The sequence below is a fragment of the Mercenaria mercenaria genome, chromosome 12, assembly GCF_021730395.1.
Source record: "Mercenaria mercenaria strain notata chromosome 12, MADL_Memer_1, whole genome shotgun sequence".
Classification (NCBI taxonomy): Eukaryota; Metazoa; Mollusca; class Bivalvia; order Venerida; family Veneridae; genus Mercenaria; species Mercenaria mercenaria.
The window spans coordinates 47,071,329-47,094,346 of record NC_069372.1 but is presented as its reverse complement, the minus strand read 5'-3'; the positions used below and the strand labels follow the sequence as shown (position 1 = coordinate 47,094,346).

The 23,018-nt window shown below is 39.1% G+C and overlaps 1 protein-coding gene across 1 annotated transcript in view; it reads right to left on the bottom strand.

The window, feature by feature from the left end:
* The window catches only part of LOC123534231 (macrophage migration inhibitory factor homolog), a 39,551-nt gene that overhangs the window by 11,546 nt on the left and 4,987 nt on the right, over positions 1-23,018 (bottom strand). The window contains exons 2-3 of the mRNA XM_045316378.2: positions 9,126-9,200; positions 3,507-3,601 (exon numbers count right to left, since the gene is read on the bottom strand). Of these exons, the coding sequence (XP_045172313.2) occupies positions 3,507-3,601; positions 9,126-9,200 (170 nt within the window). The remainder of the gene's footprint in view (positions 1-3,506; positions 3,602-9,125; positions 9,201-23,018) is intronic.

Here is a 23,018-nt window from a genome sequence, read left to right as displayed (position 1 = left end):
TGTACTATATATACAATATGTTTTAACAAAACACTTGGATTAAAATTTTGCATATATAAAAATCTACAGTTGTTTTCATATGGATTTTTTGGCAGATTATAAAAAGTTACCATATAAGTTATTTATAGTAACAACAAAGGGAAATTAATCCTAAAAAAAACAAGAGCTGTCACTAATGGTGACAAATGCCCCGCAGCACACTGACCTTTGACCTGGTGACCCCAAAGTCAGTAGGGGTGGTGTACTCAATAAGTACTATCAGCATGTGAAGTTTGAAGGTCCTGGGTGCAGTGGTTCGCATGTAAAGTGCCTTCATGCAAAAAGTTAACGTTTGCCCCTGTGACCTTGACCTCTGACCTGGTGACCCCAAAGTCAGTAGGGTTGGTGTACTCATATAATACTATCAGCACGTAAAGTTTGAAGGTCCTGTGTGAAGTGGTTTGCGAGTAAAGTGCCTTCATGCAAAAAGTTAATGTTGGCCCCTGTGACCTTGACCTTTGACCTGGTGACCCAAAGTCAGGAGGAGTGGTGTACTCAATTAGTACTATCAGCACGTGAAGTTTGAAGGTCCTGGATGCAGTGGTTCGCAAGTAAAGTGCCTTCATGCAAAAAGATAACGTTGGCCCCTGTGACCTTGACCTTTGACCCCAAAGTCAGTAGGGGTGGTGTACTCAATAAGTACTACCAGCATGTGAAGTTTGAAGGTCCTGGGTGCAGTGGTTCGCGAGTAAAGTGCCTTCATGCAAAAAGTTAACGTTGGCCCCTGTGACCTTGACCTTTGACCTGGTGACCCCAAGGTCAGTATGGGTGGTGTACTCAATAAGTACTATCAGCATGTGAAGTTTGAAGGTCCTGGGTGCAGTGGTTCGCAAGTAAAGTGCCTTCATGCAAAAAGTTAATGTTGGCCCCTGTGCCCTTGACCTTTGACCTGGTGACCCCAAAGTCAGTAGGGGTGGTGTACTCAATAAGTACTATCAGCATGTGAAGTTTGAAGGTCCTGGGTGCAGTGGTTCGCGAGTAAAGTGCCTTCATGCAAAAAGTTAACATTGGCCCCTGTGACCTTGACCTTTGGCCTGGTGACCCCAAAGTCAGTAGGGGTGGTGTACTCAATAAGTACTATCAGCATGTGAAGTTTGAAGGTCCTGGGTGCAGTGGTTCTCGAGTAAAGTGCCTTCATGCAAAAAGTTAACGTTGGCCCCTGTGACCTTTACCTTTGACCTGGTGACCCCAAAGTCAGTAGGGGTGGTGTACTTAATAAGTACTATCAGCATGTGAAGTTTGAAGGTCCTGGGTGCAGTGGTTCACGAGTAAAATGCCTTCATGCAAAAAGTTAACGTTGTGACGAACAAACTAACTAACTAACTAACTAACGAACGAATGGACGGACAGTTGAAAACTAATATGCCTCCCTTCGGAGGCATAAAAACAAGAGCTGTCTAGTTATGGCCGATGTTAGAGTTTAGGACCTTTGACCTACGGAGCTGGGTCTTGCGCGCAACACGTCGTCTTACTGTGTCACACATTCATGCATAGTTATTTTAAAATCCATGCATGAATGACAAAGATATGGACTGTACACGCCCATCAATGCACTATCATGAAAAATGACCTTTAACGTCTAAGTGTGACCTTGACCTTTGAGCTACGGACCTGGGTCTTGTGTGTGACACGTTGTCTTACTGTGGTACACATTCATGCCAAGTTATTTGAAAATCCATCCATCCATGACAAAGATATGGACCGGACACGCCCATCAATGCACTATCCTTTAACGTCTAAGTGTGACCTTGACCTTTGAGCTACAGACCTGGGTCTTGCGCGCGACACGTCGTCTTACTGTGGTACACATTCATGCCAAGTTATTTGAAAATCCATCCATCGATGACAAAGATATGGACCGGACACGCCCATCAATGCACTATCCTTTAACGTCTAAGTGTGACCTTGACCTTTGAGCTACGGACCTGGGTCTTGCGGGTGACACGTTGTCTTACTGTGGTACACATTCATGCCAAGTTATTTGAAAATCCATCCATCCATGACAAAGACATGGACCGGACACCCCCATCAATGCACTATCCTTTAATGTCTAAGTGTGACCTTGACCTTTGAGCTACGGACCTGGGTCTTGCGCGCGACACATCATCTTACTGTGGTACACATTCATGCCAAGTTATTTGAAGATCCATCCATCGATGACAAAGATACGGACCGGACACGAAAATTGCGGACAGACCGACAGACGGTTCAAAAACTAAATGCCTCCCTTCGGGGGATAAAAAAAAAAATCTATATCATATAAGTCCACCAGAAAGTCTTTACCAGGTAGAGATAGGTCAAAATACACCTATATTTGGATGTAACATGCATGTTGTTCCACAGAAAAGTGGTCTTGATTTTTCCCTACGGCCTGTAATAAAGAAGTTACACTATAATCTATATATAGTAACAACAAAGGGACGTAATTCTAAAAACAAGGGTGCCTCATGGTGGCGAAATTTGTGCCAGATTACATCAAAATCCCTCCATGCATGAAGACGAAATGCTCTGGACAACGTCATTCTTGAATTTGGCCTCTGACCTCTAAGTGTGACCTTGACCTTAACCAAGGGACCTGGTTCTTGCGCATGACAATCCGCCTCATGGTGGTGAACATTTGTGCCAAGTTACATCAAAATCCCTCAATGCATGAAGAAGAAATGCTCCGGACAAAGTCATTCTTGTATCTTACCTTTGGCCTCTAAGTGTGACCTTGACCTTAGACCAAGGGACCTGGTTCTTGCACACGACACTCCGTCTCACAGTAGTGAACATTTGTGCCAAGTAATATTAAAATCCCTTTAAGGATTGTTGAGTTATAGACCAGACAGGAAAATTTTTTATTGACCTTTGACCTCCAAGAGTGACCTTGACCTTTAAGCTAGGGTTCTGGGTGTTGCGCATGACATGTCGTCTCATCATGGGAAATGTTGTGCCAAGTAATATTAAAATTGCTTCACGGATGGCAGAGTTATGGACCGGACAGGAAGAAAGCCCTGTTGACCATTGACCTCCAATTGTGACCTTGACCTTTGAGCTAGGGGTCCGGGTTTTGCGCATGACACGTCGTCTCATCATGGGGAACATTTGTGCCAAGTAATATTTAAATCCCTTCATGGGGAACATTTGTGCCAAGTAATATTAAAATCCCTTCACGGATGGCAGAGTTATGGACCAGACAGGAAAAAAGCCCTGTTGACCATTGACCTCCAATTGTGACCTTGACCTTTGAGCTAGGGGTCCGGGTTTCGCGCATGACAGGTCGTCTCATCATGGGGAACATTTGTGCCAAGTAATATTTAAATCCCTTCATGGATGACAGAGTTATGGACCGGACACGAAATTGCGGACAGACGGATGGACGGAAGGACGGAAAAGCGCATTCCTATAGTCCCCGAAACTGGTTTTCAACCAGTAGGGGACTAATAACAGACTGGCTGTACTTTACACAACATAGAAGAAATTACCTGTCTTTCTTTATTTTTAATTTTTCCTCAAGGAATTTCCCAATTTCAGCGGAATGATCTTTGTTTTTTGGTCCAAGACTTCCCAAACTCATTAGCTGAAATTACAGGCTTGTTTTATGAATGTCTTGCAATAACACACTAAGCATAGAAACTATTTGAAATATAAACTGGAAGGTCTGTTTTATTATTTGCTATTTTTTACAGTTTTCAGCATTTACTTTTGTAAAGGCTCTGGACCCCATTCAAAAACTGGAAACAAAACAGGCTAGTATTATAAACTCTTAAAGGGAAAGCCTTCAGACTGAAAAAAATGCTTCCATTAGTTTGTTTTCTATTCATTTCAACAATAAAATAATGATACATCATAAAACAACTGTTTCTATTATGTAGAAAGTTTACCATACATAACAATGAGACATCATTTAGAAGCTACTTTCATTTTTTGAAACAAGATGTGTTGGTAAAACATCCATGCCCCATATGATGGCCTCCCGAGATAACTGTGACTTTTGTCCATTGACCAATCGACCGCAAAAACAATAGGGGTTGAAACTTGGACTAAAATCATAATTATGACACTTGCAAAAAATCTAGAAACATTTTTGGAATTGTCAGATTAAACAAAGGCACATGTGTAGTTTTTATTTGCCTATTCCTTCTGGTTTCAAAATATGCAAAGGCAAAGCTTTTGCAAATCATCGTTTTCAAAGCAATTTGAAAACTGGATAGAAAACAATGAAAAGAATTTGATTTTTGTAATACCGTAATCTAAATATGCATAGTTTGAACAATGCCATATGAGTTATGAATGAAAATGTTGAATAAATATGTAATTGCAGTAACTGTTTTTTTTAGCTCAAGGTGGGCATGACTTTGACCTTTGACCAACTGACCTTGAAATTGATAGGTGTCATCTGTCCTGGTCCAACCAACCTGCTTACCAAGTTTGAGTTCCTGCCCTGAAGCATTCTTCAGTTTAAGATGGAAAATGATTTCCAGGTCAAGGTCAAGGTTACCATGCCCATGGCCATGATCAACTGACCTCAAAATTGACAGGGGTCATCTGCCAACCAAGTTGGAGGTTCCTGTGCTGAAGCATTCTTCAGTTATTGTTTTCAATCTCAAGGTCACTGCTACCTTGACCTTTGACCTACTTACCCGAAAAAACAAAACAGGTCATCTACTGACCACAGGCAATCATCCTAAAAAGTTTGACTCCTGTACGCCCAAGCTGTCTTCAGTTATCGCTCAGAAACTATTTTCAGTCTCAGTCTGACCTTGACATTTGACCTACTGACCCTAAAAACTATAGGGGTCAACCAATGACCACAGGCAATCATCTAAAGAACTTTGATGCAATGTTGGGTGGTTAAAACCTAACTGACACCATGTCTTACAATATACAATAGATATGTTGCTGACCTGTTTATCTAGTCACTAATTAGCTGGCATTAAGCCAGTGGTAAATTGAAACTGTCAATAATCTCACTGTATTATTCTCAATGCTTGAACATGGTAACTTTATTTTAAACAAGAGCTGTCACAGGAGACAGCGCGCTCGAATATTTCAATGCTGGATGGTGAAATTGGGTACATCTGAGGAAGCTGGAGCTGTCACTTGAGTGTTTTATGACTCAGATGTGGATGATGATATTGGACAATAGCTTACCGGGTAAGTCTCAAAAAATTAAATCAGTATAAAAGGAACATAATTCATGGAAAACTTCTGCAAAAGTAACATTTGTGCCGGAGTGACTGACCTTGTGCCATATGATGAGAATGATGATCTGGAAAAACTAATTTAAGTTTTAATCAAATTCATTAAGTAATGACAAAGATATAGTGAAAGTGCACCACAATTAACCTGAAATTCTAAGTAAAAAGGGGGCATAATTCATGAAATATTGGTGGAAGAGTTACAGCCCTTGTATCATATGATGTGGATGATGATGCAGTACAACTATTCTAAGTCTGAATCAAATCCATTTGGTAAAAACAGTGATAAAGTGAAAGTGCATCAAAACTTTAACCTGAAATTTTAAGTACAAAAGGGGGATAACTCATAAAATACAGGTGTCACAGTTATGGCCCTTGTGTCAAATGATGTAGGTGGTGATGATGAACAATTATTTTAAGTTTGAATCAAATCCCTTGTGAAATAACAGAGATATAGTGAAAATGCATCAAATTAACATAAAATTATAAGTAAAAAGGTGGCATAATTCATGAAAAATTGGTGCCAGAGTTATGGACCTTGTGTCATATGATGTGGGTGATGATGTGAAACAACTATTTTAAGTCTGAATCAAATCCATTTAGAAATAACTGAAATAAAGTGAAAGTGCACCAAAACTTTAACCTGAAATTCTAAGTAAAAAGGGGGGATAATTCATGAAATATTGGTGCCAGAGTAATGACCCTTGTGCCATATGATGTAGGTGATGATGAGGAATAACTATTTTAAGTTTGAAGCAAATCCATCAAGTAATAACAAAGATAAAGAGAAAGTGCATCAAAACTTTAACCAAAGTGCGGACGTGGAAGGACGCTGACGCCAGGTGGAGTAGGATAGCTCTCCATACTTAGTAAAGTCGAGCTAAAAATAAGTAAAGCAATCAAAGTATTCAATCGACCAGTATTGACCACTACATGTACTGATCAGGGATATTGCGAAGGACCAAAATTTTAATTGACCAGTATTGTCCATTTCAATGAGTGTAATTTATAGTAATAAAATATTTCGTTAATTTAAAATAAATGCTACTGTAAGAAGATAAAAGCATTGAAAAAGCTAGTATTGACCAGTCTAAGTATTTCCAAAATGGAGCCTGACCAGGACACATTGCCAAGGACCAAAACTGAATCAAGCAGTACTGACCACAATACTTTTTAATGAACAAAATTTTATATCATTCAAGCTGCTTTATTTTTATATTACTATTACAGCCTATGCTAATTTGCGAATGTAAAAGTGTTGAATAAACCAGTATTGACCGCCCAAGAGTGACCATAGTACTGAATCAACCAGTACTGACCGGCGATCAATACTCATATTGACCGGCTTTTTGCCAACATTGATTTGATGCCTGTAGGTCAAAGCATTCTTCAGTTATCCATATGAAACTGTTTTCAGTCTCAAGGTAATTGTGACCTTGACAACTGACCTACTATCCTCCAAAATAATAGGGGTCCTCTAATGACCACAAGCAATCACCCTGTGAAGTTTGACGCCTGTATGCTTAAGCATTCTTCAATTATCGATTGGAAACAGACAGACCGATGGTCTGACAACTAAATGCCTCCCCGTTGGAGGGTATAACAAGGCAATTTTTGCTGACTAGTATGTTTGAAATGGCTAACTATTTTCATGACACCTATCATTATATTTATTGGTAACTTGTTATATTTCTTAAATAAACAGTAAAATAACAATCTAATAAATCCAATCTGGCAAATGGCAAGTACTGTTAAATCAATAATTTTCATGAAAATTTACTGACCGAATAGCGAACAGTGCAGACCATGATCGGACTGCACATCTATGCAGGCTGATCTTGGTTTGCACTGGTCGCAAAGGCAGAACCACTAGCCGCCAACATGCTAAAGGTTATTTAAGCACCACAAAATAGCTGGTTTTTGCTAAAAACCACAAAATTTTAGCCAATAAAATTAAATAATTTCCCAGTATCTGCATTGGGCCTCCAGACACTGACTCACTGGGCCTCCAGACACTGACTAGTGAGTATCAGAATATTTGAGCACCTGTTTCCACCCTACAAAATATGTATTTTTTTTATATAAAGTTATTACTGTATAACTTAAATCTATAGGCAGATCGAATATACTGTTTTTCTTATTATATGTAATATTTACGAATGTTGTGTGAAACATAAAAATTACAGTAGTATTCACAACAAGAGGGTCATGATGACCCTATATCGCTCACCATTTAAACTTGGCCTTGGAATCATCAAGATAAAAATTCTGACCAAGTTTCATGAAGATAGGGTCATAAATGTGGCCTCTCCAGTGTTAAGCTTTTCTTTTAATTTGAGTGATGACATAGTTTTTGACCCCACATGACTCAGTTTCGATCTTGGCCTAGGAATCATCAAGATAAACATTCTTACCAAGTTTCATGAAGATAGTGTCATAAATATGGCCTCTAGAGTGTTAACGATTTGAGCGGGTGACCTAGTTTTTGACCCCACATGACCCAGTTTCGAACTTGGCCTAGGAATCATCAAGATAATCATTCTGACCAAGTTCAGCTTTTCCTTTGATTTGACCGGGTGACCTAGTTTTTGACACAATATGACCCAGTTTTGAACTTTACCTAAGAATCATCAAGACAACCATTCTGACCAAGTTTCATGAAGATAGGGTCATAAATGTGGCCTCTAGGGTGTTAACAAGCTTTTCCTTTGATTTGACCTGGTGACCTAGTTTTTGATCCAAAATGATCCAATTTCAAATCTGGCTTAGAGATCATCATGATAAACATTCTGTGCAAGTTTGTATTAAATCAAAGCATAAATGAAATCTCTATGTGGCTGAAAGGGCCAAAATAGAAAATTTTGCCCCTTTCAGGGCCAGTAACTCTAGAACCCATGAGGGAATCTAGCTGGTTTTCGAAAGGAACCAAGATCTTATTGTGACTTAAGTTGTATGTGTGGTTAAAATCGAATGTAAAACGTCACTTCTATCGTGTTCACAAGGTAAAAATTAACAAATTTTGGCTCTTTCAGGGGTCAATCAGGGGTCGTAACTCTGGAACCTATGATTTGATCTGACAGATTCATCATGGAATACAAGATCTATTGTTGTAAAAGATATTTTGCTAGTTTGTATCAAATCAAACCATAAATAAAGTCTCTATATAGCTGTAAAAGCCAAAATAGCAAATTTTGGCCCTTTAAGGGGCCATAATTCTGGAACCCATGATGGGATCTGGCCAGTTTTCGAAAGGAACCGAGATATGCCAATACAAGTTGTGTGCAAGTTTGATTAAAGTTTATTGCAAAATGTGGTCTCTATCGTGTTCAAAAACCAAAATAGCAAATTTTGGCCCTTTAAGGGGACATAACTCTGGAACCCATGATGGGATCTGGCCAGTTTTTGAAAGGATCCGAGATATTATGCAAGTTTGATTAAAATCGATTGCAAAATGTGGTCTCTTATTATGTTCACAAGAAACTGTGAACGGACGGATGGATGATCACAAAAGCTCAACTTGTCACTACATGACAGGTGAGCTAAAAATGTAAGAAATGTAAATAAAAATTTACGGGCTAAACTGTTTTGTTAACTTAACCTTTAGACTGCTGGCAGCAAGTGATTCTGCCTTTGCAACCAGTGCAAACAAAGATCAGTCTGCACATCTGTGCAGGCTGATCATGGTCTACACTGTTCGCTACTCAGTTAGTAAATTTTCAGTGAAGGCCCCTTTGAAAAATAAGTGGTATTGCCCAAAACTGAATGATGGACCAGTTCATTTTAGAAATTTAGCAGGGTAAAGATTAAAACTTTAATTTGATAAATCTGGCATGTAACTGCAGCATCACATTTATTTCAACTTCTGTAATCATGTTAAGTGACAGAAAATGTAATGTATGTTACCTGAACACTACCACATGGCTCAGTACTCCCTCCATGACACATCATCTGGTCAGGTACTACACGTACAGTCACATACTGAAATATTGAGTAAAATCTAGTTACATGTAGTTCATCAGGGTCTTTAAACATTTCAAACAAGAGGGCAGTGATGGCCCCAGATAGCTCACCTGAGTTTCACAACTCAAACATGTTTCACTGAGGCTATGGCTTTTAACAAATGAACATGAATTACCAGTAACTATTTTGGTAGAGGGTCACCCAAGTAACACTCGTGTGAAATTATTCTGAAATCAAACAGTTTAAGACAAGATGATTTTCAGAATGTCCTCAGCTATTTATTAGCCCTTATCATGCTGGGCACAATTGTTTCTGCCTTTGTGACCAGTGTAGATCATAATCAGCCTGCACATCCATGCAGTCTGATCATAATCTGCACTGTTCACCATTCAGTCAGTATCTTTTTGGTAAGCACCCCTTTTAACATTTAATGGTACTGTCCAAATTGAAAGATGGACAAGTTCAATTAGAGAAATTTAGCAGGGTAAGACTGCCATCCTGGGTAGAAGTTCACCGCAGGAAATTTTCTGCAAACAAAACAATAAACTGATATTTGGGTTGCATTTTTTCAAATATATATACAAGCTTCTAAATGCATCTGAAAACAAGAGGGCCATGATGGCCCTATATTGCTCACCTGAGTTAAATTGCTTGCTTGAACAAATTTCTTTTCTAAAGCTTCAAAAACAAGAAAGTAGGTCAGTAGGTCACATTCATGGTCACTGAAAGTCAGTTTTAAGATTGGTGTGCAAAACTGTACATGTCATTCAAATTTCAAGGCTGTATCTTAAAAAATAAGAAAGTAGGTCAGTCGGTCAAGGTCACAGTCGGGTGACCCCTTATCACTTGAGGTCATCAGGTAAATATAATTAAACAGTCTAGTGTTGATCTGATAATTTTTGAAGTACTTTTTCCCATATTACTAATATATCAAGTGACCCCTGGGGCTGGGCCTCTTTTCACCTCAGGGGCATAATTTGAACAATCTTGTTAGAGATCAACTAGGCAATGATACATACAAAATATCAAAGGCATAGGCCTTGAATTTTCAGACAAGAAGATTTTTGAAGTTTTTTTTCCAATGTAAGTCTATGTAAAACTTGGGACCCCCATAGCAGGGCCTCTTTCACCCCTGGGGCATAATTTGAACAATTTTGGTAGTAGACCACTTGGCAATGCAACATACCAAATATCGAAAGCATAGGCCTTTCAGTTTCAGGCAAAAAGATTTTTAAAGTTTTTTTCCTATATATGTCTATGTAAAACTAGGGACCCCCGTGGCAGGGCCTCTTTTCACCCCAGGCGAATAATTTGAATATTCTTGGTAGAGGACCACAAGGCAATGCTACATACCAAATATCAAAAGTGGTTTCAGACAAGAAGATTTTTAAAAGTTTTTTTCCTATACAAGTCTATTTAAACCATGTGACACCCCTGGGCGGGGCCATATTTCATCCTAGGGGGATCATTTGAACAATCGTGGTAGAGGCCCACTATATGATGCTACACACCAAATATCAAAGCCCTAGGCCCTTTTGTTTCTGACAAGAAGATTTTCAAAGTTTTTCCCTATATAAGTCTATAGACACAATGTGACCCCCAGGGCGGGGCCATATTACATCCATGGGGGATAATTTCAACAATCTTGGTAGAGGTCCACTAGATGATGCTACAAACTAAATATCAAAGCCCTAGGCCTTATGGTTTTGGACAAGAAGATTTTCAAAGTTTTTCCCTATATAAGTCTATATAAACCATGTGACCCCCAGGGTGGGGCCATATTTGACCCTAGGGGATAATTTGAATAATCTTGGTAGAGGCCCACTAGATGATGCTACATACCTAATATCAAAGCCCTAGGCCTTGTGGTTTTGGACAAGAAGATTTTTTAAGTTTTTCCTGACGGTTGCCATGGCAACCAGAGCTCTGTATGGAATTCAATTCTTTGAACAATTTTTAAAGAAGACCATCCAAGGATCATCCCTGTGAAGTTTCATCAAAATTGGCTTGGTGGTTTAGGAGGAGATGTTGTTTAAAGGAAAGTGTGGACAGCCAGACGGTGAGCGATCACAACAGCTCACCCTGAGCAAGGGCTCAGGTGAGCTAAAAAGGAAGAGAAAGGTGTATTATGGAATGCTGCTGGGAACGCTCCTGTTTGCTGATCTTGAGAAACATTTTGGCTTTTATATGGAAAGCTATATATATCAGCTACATTTTTCATTATTCTCAACAAAAAAAGCTTACATTAATGTCAAAAAGTAGCAAACACACAGCCTACTGCAAGGTACAGTTTACTCACATGTTGCTTGTCCGCCACACTGCAGGGAATTACAAATAACTAAGTTTCATCTAGTACTGTGTTTCCAAAAGACAAACTCCTATACTTCCAATAATTAAGACTGATTAATAACTGCTTGAATTCTAGTGGTAGGTCTAAAATTATACAAATGTTATCCCACAGCCATATTATAAGCGGGTTTGCTTTATATAAACTATACATAATAATATTATCTAAATAAAGTGGTAGTTAATTGTTTTTTGACTACATCCTTATAATGTCAAGGTTTTTTTTTTGTCTGGCATATCAACATACTAAACTGTTTACATTAGGGACTGAGCATCTACATGTGTTAAAGGCAGGGGTGAAGGTATAGAAGGCAGACAAGCAGGAAAATGGCCACATCTCTGCTTGTGCAGACAGAAAAAAAAAGCCACAAGAGTGCCATTGTGGCCCTAAGTTGCTCACCTGATATTGACTGTTGGACTTTGAATATATGTATGACACCGAATCATATTTAGTATTAACAAGTGGCCCCAACTAAGGGCCAAGAACCTCCCATTTTGAACAACATTGGCCGAGAACCTTAACAAGAGGGCCAAGATGGCCCTAGGTCGCTCACCTGAGAAACACACCATACCACACCATAATTTGACCTAGTGATTTCATGGAAAAAAATATTCTGACCAATTATCATTAAAATTGGAGCAAAAACCTTGAGTATAAATAAGTATTTTCTTTGATTTGACCCAGTGACCTACTTTTTGATCCAAGATGACCCATATACAAATTTGACCAACATTTTATCAAGGCAATCATTCTGACTTAATTTCAGGAAGATCAATCGGAAAATATAGCCTCTATTGCATACACAATGTTTTTCTTTGATTTGACCTAGTGACCTAATTTTTGAACCCAGATGACCCATATTCAAACTTGACCTAGATTTCGTCAAGGCAATCATTCTGACAAAATTTCATGAAGATCAACTGAAAAATACAGCCTCTATGGCATACACAAGGTTTTTCTTAGATTTGACCTAGTGACCTTCTTTTTAACCCCAGATGACCCATTTTCAAATTCAGCCTAGATTTCATTAAGGTTTTTATTTTGACTAAATTTCAGGAAGATCAATTGAAAAATACAGCCTCTATCGCGTACATAAGCTTTTTCTTTGATTTGACCTAGTGACCTTGTTTTTGACCCCAAATGACCCGTTTCACACTCGGCCTAGATTTCATCAAGACAATCATTCTGACCAAAATTCATGAAGATTAATTGAAAAATACAGCCTCTATCACATACACAGGCTTTTTCTTTGATTTGACCTAGTGACCTAGTTTTTGACCCCAGATGACCCATTTTCGAACTCGGCCTAGATTTCATCAAGATAATCATTCTGACAAAAATTCATGAAGATTGATTGAAAAATACAGCCTCTATCGCACACACAAGCTTTTTCTTTGATTTGACCTTGTGACCTAGATTTTGACCCCAGATGACCTGTTTTTGAACTCAGCCTAGATTTCATCAAGATAATCATTCTGACCAAAATTCATGAAGATTAATTGAAAAATACAGCCTCTATCGCATACACAAGCTTTTTCTTTGATTTGACCTAGTGACCTATTTTTCGAACCCAGATGACCCATTTTCCAACTCAGCTTAGATTTCATCAAGATAATCATTCTGACCAAAATTCATGAAGATTAATTGAAAAATACAGCCTCTATCGAAAACACAAGCTTTTTCTTTGATTTGACCTAGTGACCTAGTTTTTGAACCCAGATGACCTGTTTTTGAACTCGGCCTAGATTTCATCAAGATAATCATTCTGACCAAAATTCATGAAGATTAATTGAAAAATACAGCCTCTATCGCATACACAAGCTTTTTCTTTGATTTGACCTAGTGACCTAGTTTTTGACCCCAGATGACCTCGGCCTAGGTTTCATCAAGATAATCATTCTGACCAAAATTCATGAAGATTAATTGAACAAGAGGACCATGATGGTCCTGAATCGCTCACCTCTTTCCACATGACCCAGTTTTGAGTATGACGTCGTTTTTTCTATTATTTGACATAGTGACCTAGTTTTTGAGCTCATGTGACCAAGTTTTGAACTTGACCTAGATATTATCAAGATAAAAATTCTGACCAATTTTCATGAAGATCCATTGAAAAATATGGTCTCTAGAGATGTCAAAAGATTTTAATAATTTTAGACCTACTGACCTAGCTTTTGACCGCAGTTGACCCAGTTTCAAAACTGACCTAGATATCATCAAGATGAACATTCAGACCAACTTTCATACAGATCCTATGAAAAGTATGGCCTCTAGAGAGGTCACAAGGTTTTTTTATTATTTGACCTACTGACCTAGTTTTTTATGGCACGTGGCCCAGTTTCAAACTTGACCTAGATATCATCAAGGTGAACATTCTGACCAATTTTTATGGAGATCCATTCACAAGTATGGTCTCTAGAGAGGTCACAAGATTTTTCTATTTTTAGACCTAATGACCTAGTTTTTGACCGCACATGACCCTGTTTCGAACCTGACCTAGATATCATCAAGATGAACATTCAGACCAATTTTCAAACAGATCCCATGAAAAATATGGCCTTTAGAGAGGTCACAAGGTTTTTCTATTATTTGACCTACTGACCTAGTTTTTGATGGCACGTGACCCACTTTCAAATTTGACCTAGATATCATCAAGATGAACATTCAGACCAATTTTCATACAGATCCCATGAAAAATATGGCCTCTAGAGAGGTCACAAGGTTTTTCTATTATTTGACCTACTGACCTAGTTTTTGATGGCACATGACCCAGTTTCAAACTTGACCTAGATATTATCAAGGTGAACATTCTGACCAATTTTCATGAAGATCTTGTGAAATATATGGCCTCTAGAGAGGTCTCAAGGTTTTTCTATTTTTAGACCTACTGACCTAGTTTTTGAAGGCACGTGACCCAGTTTCGAACTTGACCTAGATATCATCAAGATGATTTTGACCAATTTTCATGAAGATCTTGTGATATATATGGCCTCTAGAGAGGTCACAAGGTTTTTCTATTTTTAGACCTACTGACCTAGTTTTTGACGGCACGTGACCCAGTTTCGAACTTGACCTAGATATCATCAAGATGAACATTCTGACCAACTTTCATAAAGATCCCATGAAAAATGTGACCTCTAGAGTGGTCACAAGCAAAAGTTTACGGACGGACGGACGCACGACGGACGATGGACACCGCGGGATCACAAAAGCTCACCTTGTCACTTTGTGACAGGTGAGCTAAAAATACAGCCTCTATCGCATACACAAGCTTTTTCTTTGATTTGACCTAGTGACCTAGTTTTTGACCCCAGATGACCCATTTTCGAACTCGGCCTAGACTTTATCAAGGAGATCATTCTGACCAAATTTCATGAAGATCAGTTGAAAAATACAGCCTCTATCGCATACACAAGCTAAATGTTGACAGACAGACGACAGACAGACGACAGACGACGGGTGCCGGACAACGAGCGTTCAGAAAAACTCACCTGAGCATTGCTCAGGTGAGCTAGAAAGATCCATGAAGCAGTTTATAAAGAGAATTCCTTTTATATTAAAGGTATTTCTAGCCCCTACAAAGTGGCAAGTGCACCCATTTCAACAAAATTGGGAAAGGATCTTATCATTATGCTGCAGACCAAGTTTGATGAAGATCAATCAAGCAGTTCGTGAGAAATAGTTGTTTATTAAAGGTTTTTCTATTTTTAGCTGTAGTGGCCCCTACAAGGGGTCAGGTAGAACCATTTGATTAAATTTGAAAGGAGACCTTGCAAGGATGCTACAGACCAAGTTTGGTGTAATTCTGACCAGTAGTTTCAGAGGAGAAGATGTTTATGTAAAATTGTGGACAAGGGATGCAAGACACATGACAATGGATGCTGGACCATACACCTATACAAACAGCTCAACCTTCTTATACAGTAGTTCAACACTTTCATAAATTTGGCTGCAATTTGGCATGGTGAGTGTTAAGTATGTCAGCTATATATCCTGAGAGTTTCAGATTCAAATATTCAAAAGAAGCACTTTTCAGAAACAAGAGGACCATGATGGTCCTGAATCGCTCACCTCTTCCCACATGACCCAGTTTTGAGTATGACGTCGTTTTTTCTATTATTTGACATAGTGACCTAGTTTTTGAGCTCATGTGACCCAGTTTTGAACTTGACCTAGATATTATCGAGATAAAAATTCTGACCAATTTTCTAGAAGATCCATTGAAAAATATGGTCTCTACAGAGGTCACAAGGTTTTTCTATTATTTAACCTATTGACCTAGTTTTCGAAGGTACGTGACCCTGTGTTGAATTTTACCTAGATATCATCAAGGTGAACATTCTCACTAATTTTCATGAAGATCTCATGAAAAATTTGGCCTCTGAGAGGTCATAAGGTTTTTCTATTTTTATACCTACTGGCCTAGTTTTTGACCGCACATGACCCAATTTCGAAACTGACCTAGATATCATCAAGGTGAACATTCAGATCAATTTTCATGAAGATCCATTGAAAAATATGGCCTCTAGAGAGGTCAAAAGATTTTAATAATTTTAGACCTACTGACCCAGTTTTTGACCGCAGTTGACCCAGTTTCAAACTTGACCTAGATATCATCAAGATGAACATTCAGACCAACTTTCATACAGATCCCATGAAAAGTATGGCCTCTTGAGAGGTCACAAGGTTTTTTTATTATTTGACCTACTGACCTAGTTTTTTAAGGCACGTGACCCAGTTTCAAACCTGACCTAGATATCATCAAGGTGAACATTCTGACCAATTTTTATGGAGATCCATTCACAAGTGAGGGCTCTAGAGAGGTCACAAGGTTTTTCTATTTTTAGACCTACTGACCTAGTTTTTGACCGCACATGACCCTGTTTCGAACTTGACCTAGATATCATCAAGATGAACATTCAGACCAACTTTCATACAGATCCCATGAAAAATATGGCCTTTAGAGAGGTCACAAGGTTTTTCTATTATTTGACCTACTGACCTAGTTTTTGAAGGCACGTGACCCACTTTCGAAATTGACCTAGATATCATCAAGATGAACATTCAGATCAACTTTCATACAGATCCCATGAAAAAATATGGCCTCTAGAGAGGTCACAAGGTTTTTCTATTATTTGATCTACTGACCTAGTTTTTGAAGGCACGTGACCCACTTTCGAACTTGACCTAGATATCATCAAGGTGAACACTCTGACCAATTTTCATGAAGATCTCATGAAATATATGGCCTCTAGAGAGGTCACAAGGTTTCTCTATTTTTAGACCTACTGACCTAGTTTTTGACCGCACGTGACCCAATTTCGAACTTGACCTAGATATCATCAAGATGAACATTCAGACCAACTTTCATACAGATCCCATGAAAAATGTGGCCTTTAGAGAGGTCACAAGGTTTTTCTATTATTTGACCTACTGACCTAGTTTTTCATGGCACGTGACCCAGTTTCAAACTTGACCTAGATATCATCAAGATGAACGTTCTGACCAATTTTCATGAAGATCTTGTGAAAAATATGGCCTCTAGAGAGGTCACAAGGTTTTTCTATTTTTAGACCTACTGACCTAGTTTTTGAGGGCACGTGACCCAGTTTCGAACTTGACCTAGATATCATCAAGGTGAACATTCTGACCAATTTTCATGAAGATCTTGTGAAATATATGGCCTCTAGAGAGGTCACAAGGTTTTTCTATTTTTAGACCTACTGACCTAGTTTTTGATGGCACGTGACCCAGTTTTGAACTTGACCTAGATATCATCAAGGTGAACATTCTGACCAATTTTCATGAAGATCTTGTGAAATATTTGGCCTCTAGAGAGGTCACAAGGTTTTTCTATTTTTAGACCTACTGACCTAGTTTTGGAAGGCACGTGACCCAGTTTCGAACTTGACCTAGATATCATCAAGATGAACATTCTGACCAACTTTCATAAAGATCCCATGAAAAATATGACCTCTAGAGTGGTCACAAGCAAAAGTTTACGGACGCACGCACGGACGGACGACGGACACCGCGCGATCACAAAAGCTCACTTTGTCACTTTGTGACAGGTGAGCTAAAAAGGGTTGAATACCTGTCAAAATTTCAAATTTCCCAGTGCACAACCTTTCCATCAGCCAAGATTGCAGTCATATAATCTCATACTGCAGTCTGATATATGGCAATGCACTGGACTGCTAACACTGTGTAACAAACACAAGAACACGTGTGACCATTTAGACACTGTTGTACTCCATTTGTTACAGGAGAGAATGTAAGTATCAACGTTTAATGTCTGAAACTGGATTTAAACTTGAAAACTGCAAATATTCAACTTGCCATAATTTTCTTGATAGCCAATTTACACTATTGACAATAAAATTATTCAAGCTGTAACTTCATCTGCTGAATAATATTCCTATATGGTTTCACGTCTCTATATCAAATACTTTTAGAGATATATGTGAAACAAACTTTTAAACTCTTTATGCATATTTTTACAAAGTCAAGGCCCCGGATCAAGCTCTAGTTTGGCGGAGTGAAATCCAAAACAATACCATTGGTGCACAACTTCACATGCTGAACATTAATCCTATAATGTTTCATGACTTACGGTAAAAATACTTTTTGAGAAACATGACTTTATGCACACTCTGGTATCCAAAAATATGTACCAGTCAAAAAGATAGGTAATAAAAGATCCCTGCCTTGGCTAAGTTGTTCCAGAAACTTAAAAAGACACATGCTGAATGACTCGCTAAACAAGAAATATAAATCCCTGACATCATTAATTAAAAGTAAAACATAAATATAACATACCTGACATTGCATAGCAAGAAAATAGAAGCAGCAATTTCTCAAGCAAATTCTCTACTAAAAGACTATACAACCTCATGACAATGTCCAGGCAAGATTCCCATGGTATTGGCCTCCTAAAAGATCCACTTTCTGGTACCCTTCAAACAGACAATGTACAAACGGCCAACATATTGAACGACTAGTTCCAGTCTGTCTTTTCTCAAACATCTCCCCTGTCTCTAAGTCAGTCCTGTCTTTGTAAAATAAGATCTTCATTTTCTGGCTAAACAAAATATCCACAGATGCCAGAGATCAACATAAAACAAGTATGGTATCCTTAAGCTTCTCTCCAACCTCAAGGTGGATAAAGCGGCTTGTTCTGATCTCATCAAACATCTTGTTTTATGAGAACTGAGGGAAGAAATTACTGATATTGTCTGTATTATTTTCCAAAAGACCCTAACTTTTGGTTCTCTTCAATCAGTTTGGACCAAAGCAAATGTGGCACAGCTGTTTAAGAAGGGTGACACCAGCAACCCAACAAATTATATGCCTTTCTCCCTGACTTGTATTCTAAGCAAGTTACTTGAGCATAGTGCCTCATCTAACCTCTTTTCTCACTTTACCAGATATACATCCTTTATGACTTGCAGCACGGATTCCTAGACAGACATTCTTGTGAAACTCAACTCCTTCAACACTCTGATAATCTCATAAAATCATTGAGTGAGGGCAAACAAAACAAACTGATCTTATCCTTTTGGACTTCTCTAACCTTTAGCCTGCTGGCGGCAACTGACTCTGCCTTTGCGACCAGTGTAGACCAAGATCAGCCTGCACATCCGTGCAGGCTGATCATGGTCTGCACTGTTCGCTATTCAGCCAGTAAATTTTCAGTGAACACCCCTTGGAATAATAAATGGTATTGCCCAAATTGAATGATGGACCAGTCCACTTTAGAAATTTAGCAGGCTAAAGGTTAAAGCTTTTAACAAGGTTAACCATATAAAACTTTTACAAAAGCTTCAAGAGTATGGTGTCTCTACCTAGGTAAATAACTGGGTGAAATCTTTTCTTCTTGGTTGTTCTCAAAATGATGTCCTTGATGGTGCTTCCTCTGATGAAGTTCCTGTTACATCTGGAATACCACAAGGCTCTGTTCTTGCATGGTCCTCTTCTTTTTTACATCACCATCAAGTCCATTTCCGACTGCAAAATCCTTCAGCCTGACCTCCAGCAATTAGGAAAATGGGAGGAATTGTGGGACATGCAGCATGCAACTAACGGACCCACAAGTCATGTGTTGGGTTGACCACCGAAGATTTAAACCATCTAGCCAACACTTCAGTGTCATGGTATTGCCCACGTTGTGGTAATCCTAAGCTTTAGACAGTGCTTTATGAAATCTCAGCCTCATCTGCAGACAGCATTGGGTCATTGGCAGTATTTATTCATCCGACACTGACAAGACATGCTCCACACATAGTCACCCACTTGAGACACAGCATAAGCGACCCGCATTTTGACTCGACATTGTCTTCTATTGGCAGTCCAGCAGCAGCCTTGTCTCAAAAACCAACCATAACGAATAACAGTAAAGATGAATTTATTTATTTATTTTGTTGGGTTTAATGTCGCACTGACACAATTATAGGTCATATGGCGACTTTCCAACTTTGATGGTGGAGGAAGTGCCCAGGTGCCCCTCTGGCATTATTTCATCACAAGCAGGCACCTGGGTAGAACCACCGGCCTAACATGAAGAATTAAATGCCCCGAGTGAGGCTTGAACCAACATCGATGAGGGGTAAGTGATTTGAAGTCAGCGACCTTAATCTCTCTGCCATGGTGATTTGAAGTCAGCGACCTTAATCTCTCTGCCATGGAGCCCCCACCTCCCCACCAACCCGAATAAAGATAAAATGTACTTTCGTACTGTAACTGTGCATTTTTGGAGCATCTACAAGGAAGGTAAAAATATTGATGTTCTGATAAAGACTGTGTCCCCTGATGTAATCATTGGCACTGAAACCTGGCTGACCAGCGACAAAAGCTCATCGGAATTCTTCAGCCTCATGTTGGGGTACCACGTTTACATAAACGACTAAATCTGACGCACGTGGTGGTGTACAAGTCTGCGGTGAAAAACAACCCGGGATTAACTATTGTTACCTCCAGCAGTAACTCTGAATTTATCTCCGGAACCCTCTAGCTCCTTAACAAGAAGCAGATTGTCATCGGTGCATATTAAAGGCCACCTGATCGTGTACTTGTCCAGCATGTATGATGAGATTTCAACTCTCAAATCTGCACACAAGAAAGCTTAAATGATAATTTCCGGTGACTTCAATATTCCAGACATTAACTGGTTTGACAACATTGTCACAGGTAGCAGCCATCAACACGAGTCAAGTCAGCATTTTCTGGACCTGTGCCAAGATCTTGCTTTGGAACAGATGGTGGATATCCCAACCCGCAACGAGAACACCTTTGACCCAGTGTTGACTTCTCATCCGGCTTTCATGACACGATGCAAGTCGTTGCCACTTACAGGTGACAAATCTTACCATGACATTGTTCTATTCTACATAACACACTCAGTCGTTTGCTCTAGACCACCAAGAAGGAAGATTTTTCTGTGGAACAACATCAACAAAGATGATATCAAGAAAGCCTACTGTGATCTCTGCCAATCCTTCCTACCAACTACCAACTTCACAAAGTAAGATGACATGGTCAACTTTCAAGACAGGATTGCTTAACATGTTTCATTTGCCCATGGGTTTCCACAAAGACACATCACCTCAGTCGTTGTAAGGCCAGGGCCTATCATAAAGCGAAAACAAACAACAGTAAGGAGGACTGGGATCAATACAGGATTTTGAAAGCCAAAACTCAAAAGGAGATTCGTAGAGCCCAAAGAAATTTCATCCGGTATACTGTTGACCAAGACAGTCTGCAACAACTACACAGACAGAAACCCAGGTTGTGTCACACCAATGGTCCAAAGTCTCAGCTGGGTATCCACTGAATCAAAATAACTCATAGTTCAGTTGAAATCTGTAATGTAGCGCAGCTTGTAAAGTCCAATGATGGAAGACCCAAGGGCAGCCAGAGGCTATTCCTCTCATACACCAATGACATGGTCTACAAGCAATCCTTCATCCACACGATACAGGATTTGAATAGATTACCAACTTCTATGATCAACATTCCAGATGTTGATGTCTTCAAGGCTGCTCTCCACACCACAGCAGCAGCCTAGCCTTCATCCTCAGCATAGACAGCTAACAGGTCAGTGTACATAGTTTTTACCTGTATATACCTTGGGACGTTTTAACTGTACAGTCTTTTGAGTGTTGGCTGTCTTGCCCACCAACTCACTGTGGAAAAAGTACATTCCTTTATTGGATGCCTGTCCTGCATATGGAAGAAGAAGAGGTCTTACATATTTCTAGAAAACATAAACCTGTAACTTTTAACTATACACTTAAGGAGAAATCTTAAAACCAGTACCAAATGCAAACAAGAGCTCGTCGAACACGAAATGCCCCCCTTGATGCATTCAGTAATTGCACAAGGAACAGAAATTATATGCTCACTGTAAACAAAAGTTCTACCATTCTGGTTTAATCTGACCTTGACCTTTAACCTAACAAGAGATTACAGAGTGATCTTGGCGCCATCCACTGAGCCATTTTTGAATGTTCCAAATTTCAAGACTAGCTCAAGGTCAAAATCAATGTCAAATTTCATTTCGGTACAAAACAATGTGTATGTGGTCCAGATTTGAAAGCTGTGGCTTGAGAAATGTGAAAGCAGGTCACTAGATCAATTTCAAGGTCAAAGTTCATTTCGGTAGACAGAACTATGCATGTGCTTCAAATTTGAAGGCTGTACGTAGCTTGAGAAATGTGAAAGTAGGTAATAGGTGAAAATCGATGTCAAATTTCAATTCAGAACACAAAATTATGCATGCGGTCCAAATTTGAAGCCTGTAGCTTCAGAAATGTGAAAGTAGGTCACTATGTCAATCTCAAGATCAAAGTTCATTTCGGTACACAAAACTATGCATGTGGTTCAGATTTGAAGGCTGTAGCTTGAGAAATGTGAAAGTAGGTCACTAGGTCAAAATCAAGGTCAAATTTTATTTCGGAACACAAAAGTATGCAAGTGGTCCAAATTTGAAGCCTGTACCTTCAGAAATGTGAAAGTAGGTCACTAGGTCAATCTCAAGATCAAAGTTCATTACAGTACACAAAACTATGCTTGAGGTTCAAACTTGAAGGCTGTAGCTTGAGAAATGTGTAAGTAGGTCACTAGGTCAAAATCAAGGTCAAATTTTATTTTGGAACAAAAAACTATGCATGTGGTCCAAATTTGAAGCCTGTACCTTCAAACATGTGAAAGTAGGTCACTAGGTCAATAACAAGGTCAAAGTTTTTTTCGGTACACAAACCTATGCATGTGGTCCAAATTTGAAGGCTGTAGCTACAGAAATGTGAAAGTAAGTCACTAGGTCAAGATCAAGGTCACCTCATGTCAAGGTTCATCTTGCCACTCAAAACTATACATGTGGTCCAAATTTGAATGATGTAAGTTATGGACATGAAGGTTCTAAGTTTTTCCCTATATAAGTCTATATGAACCATATGACCCCTGGGGTGGGGCCATATTTGACCCTAGAGGGA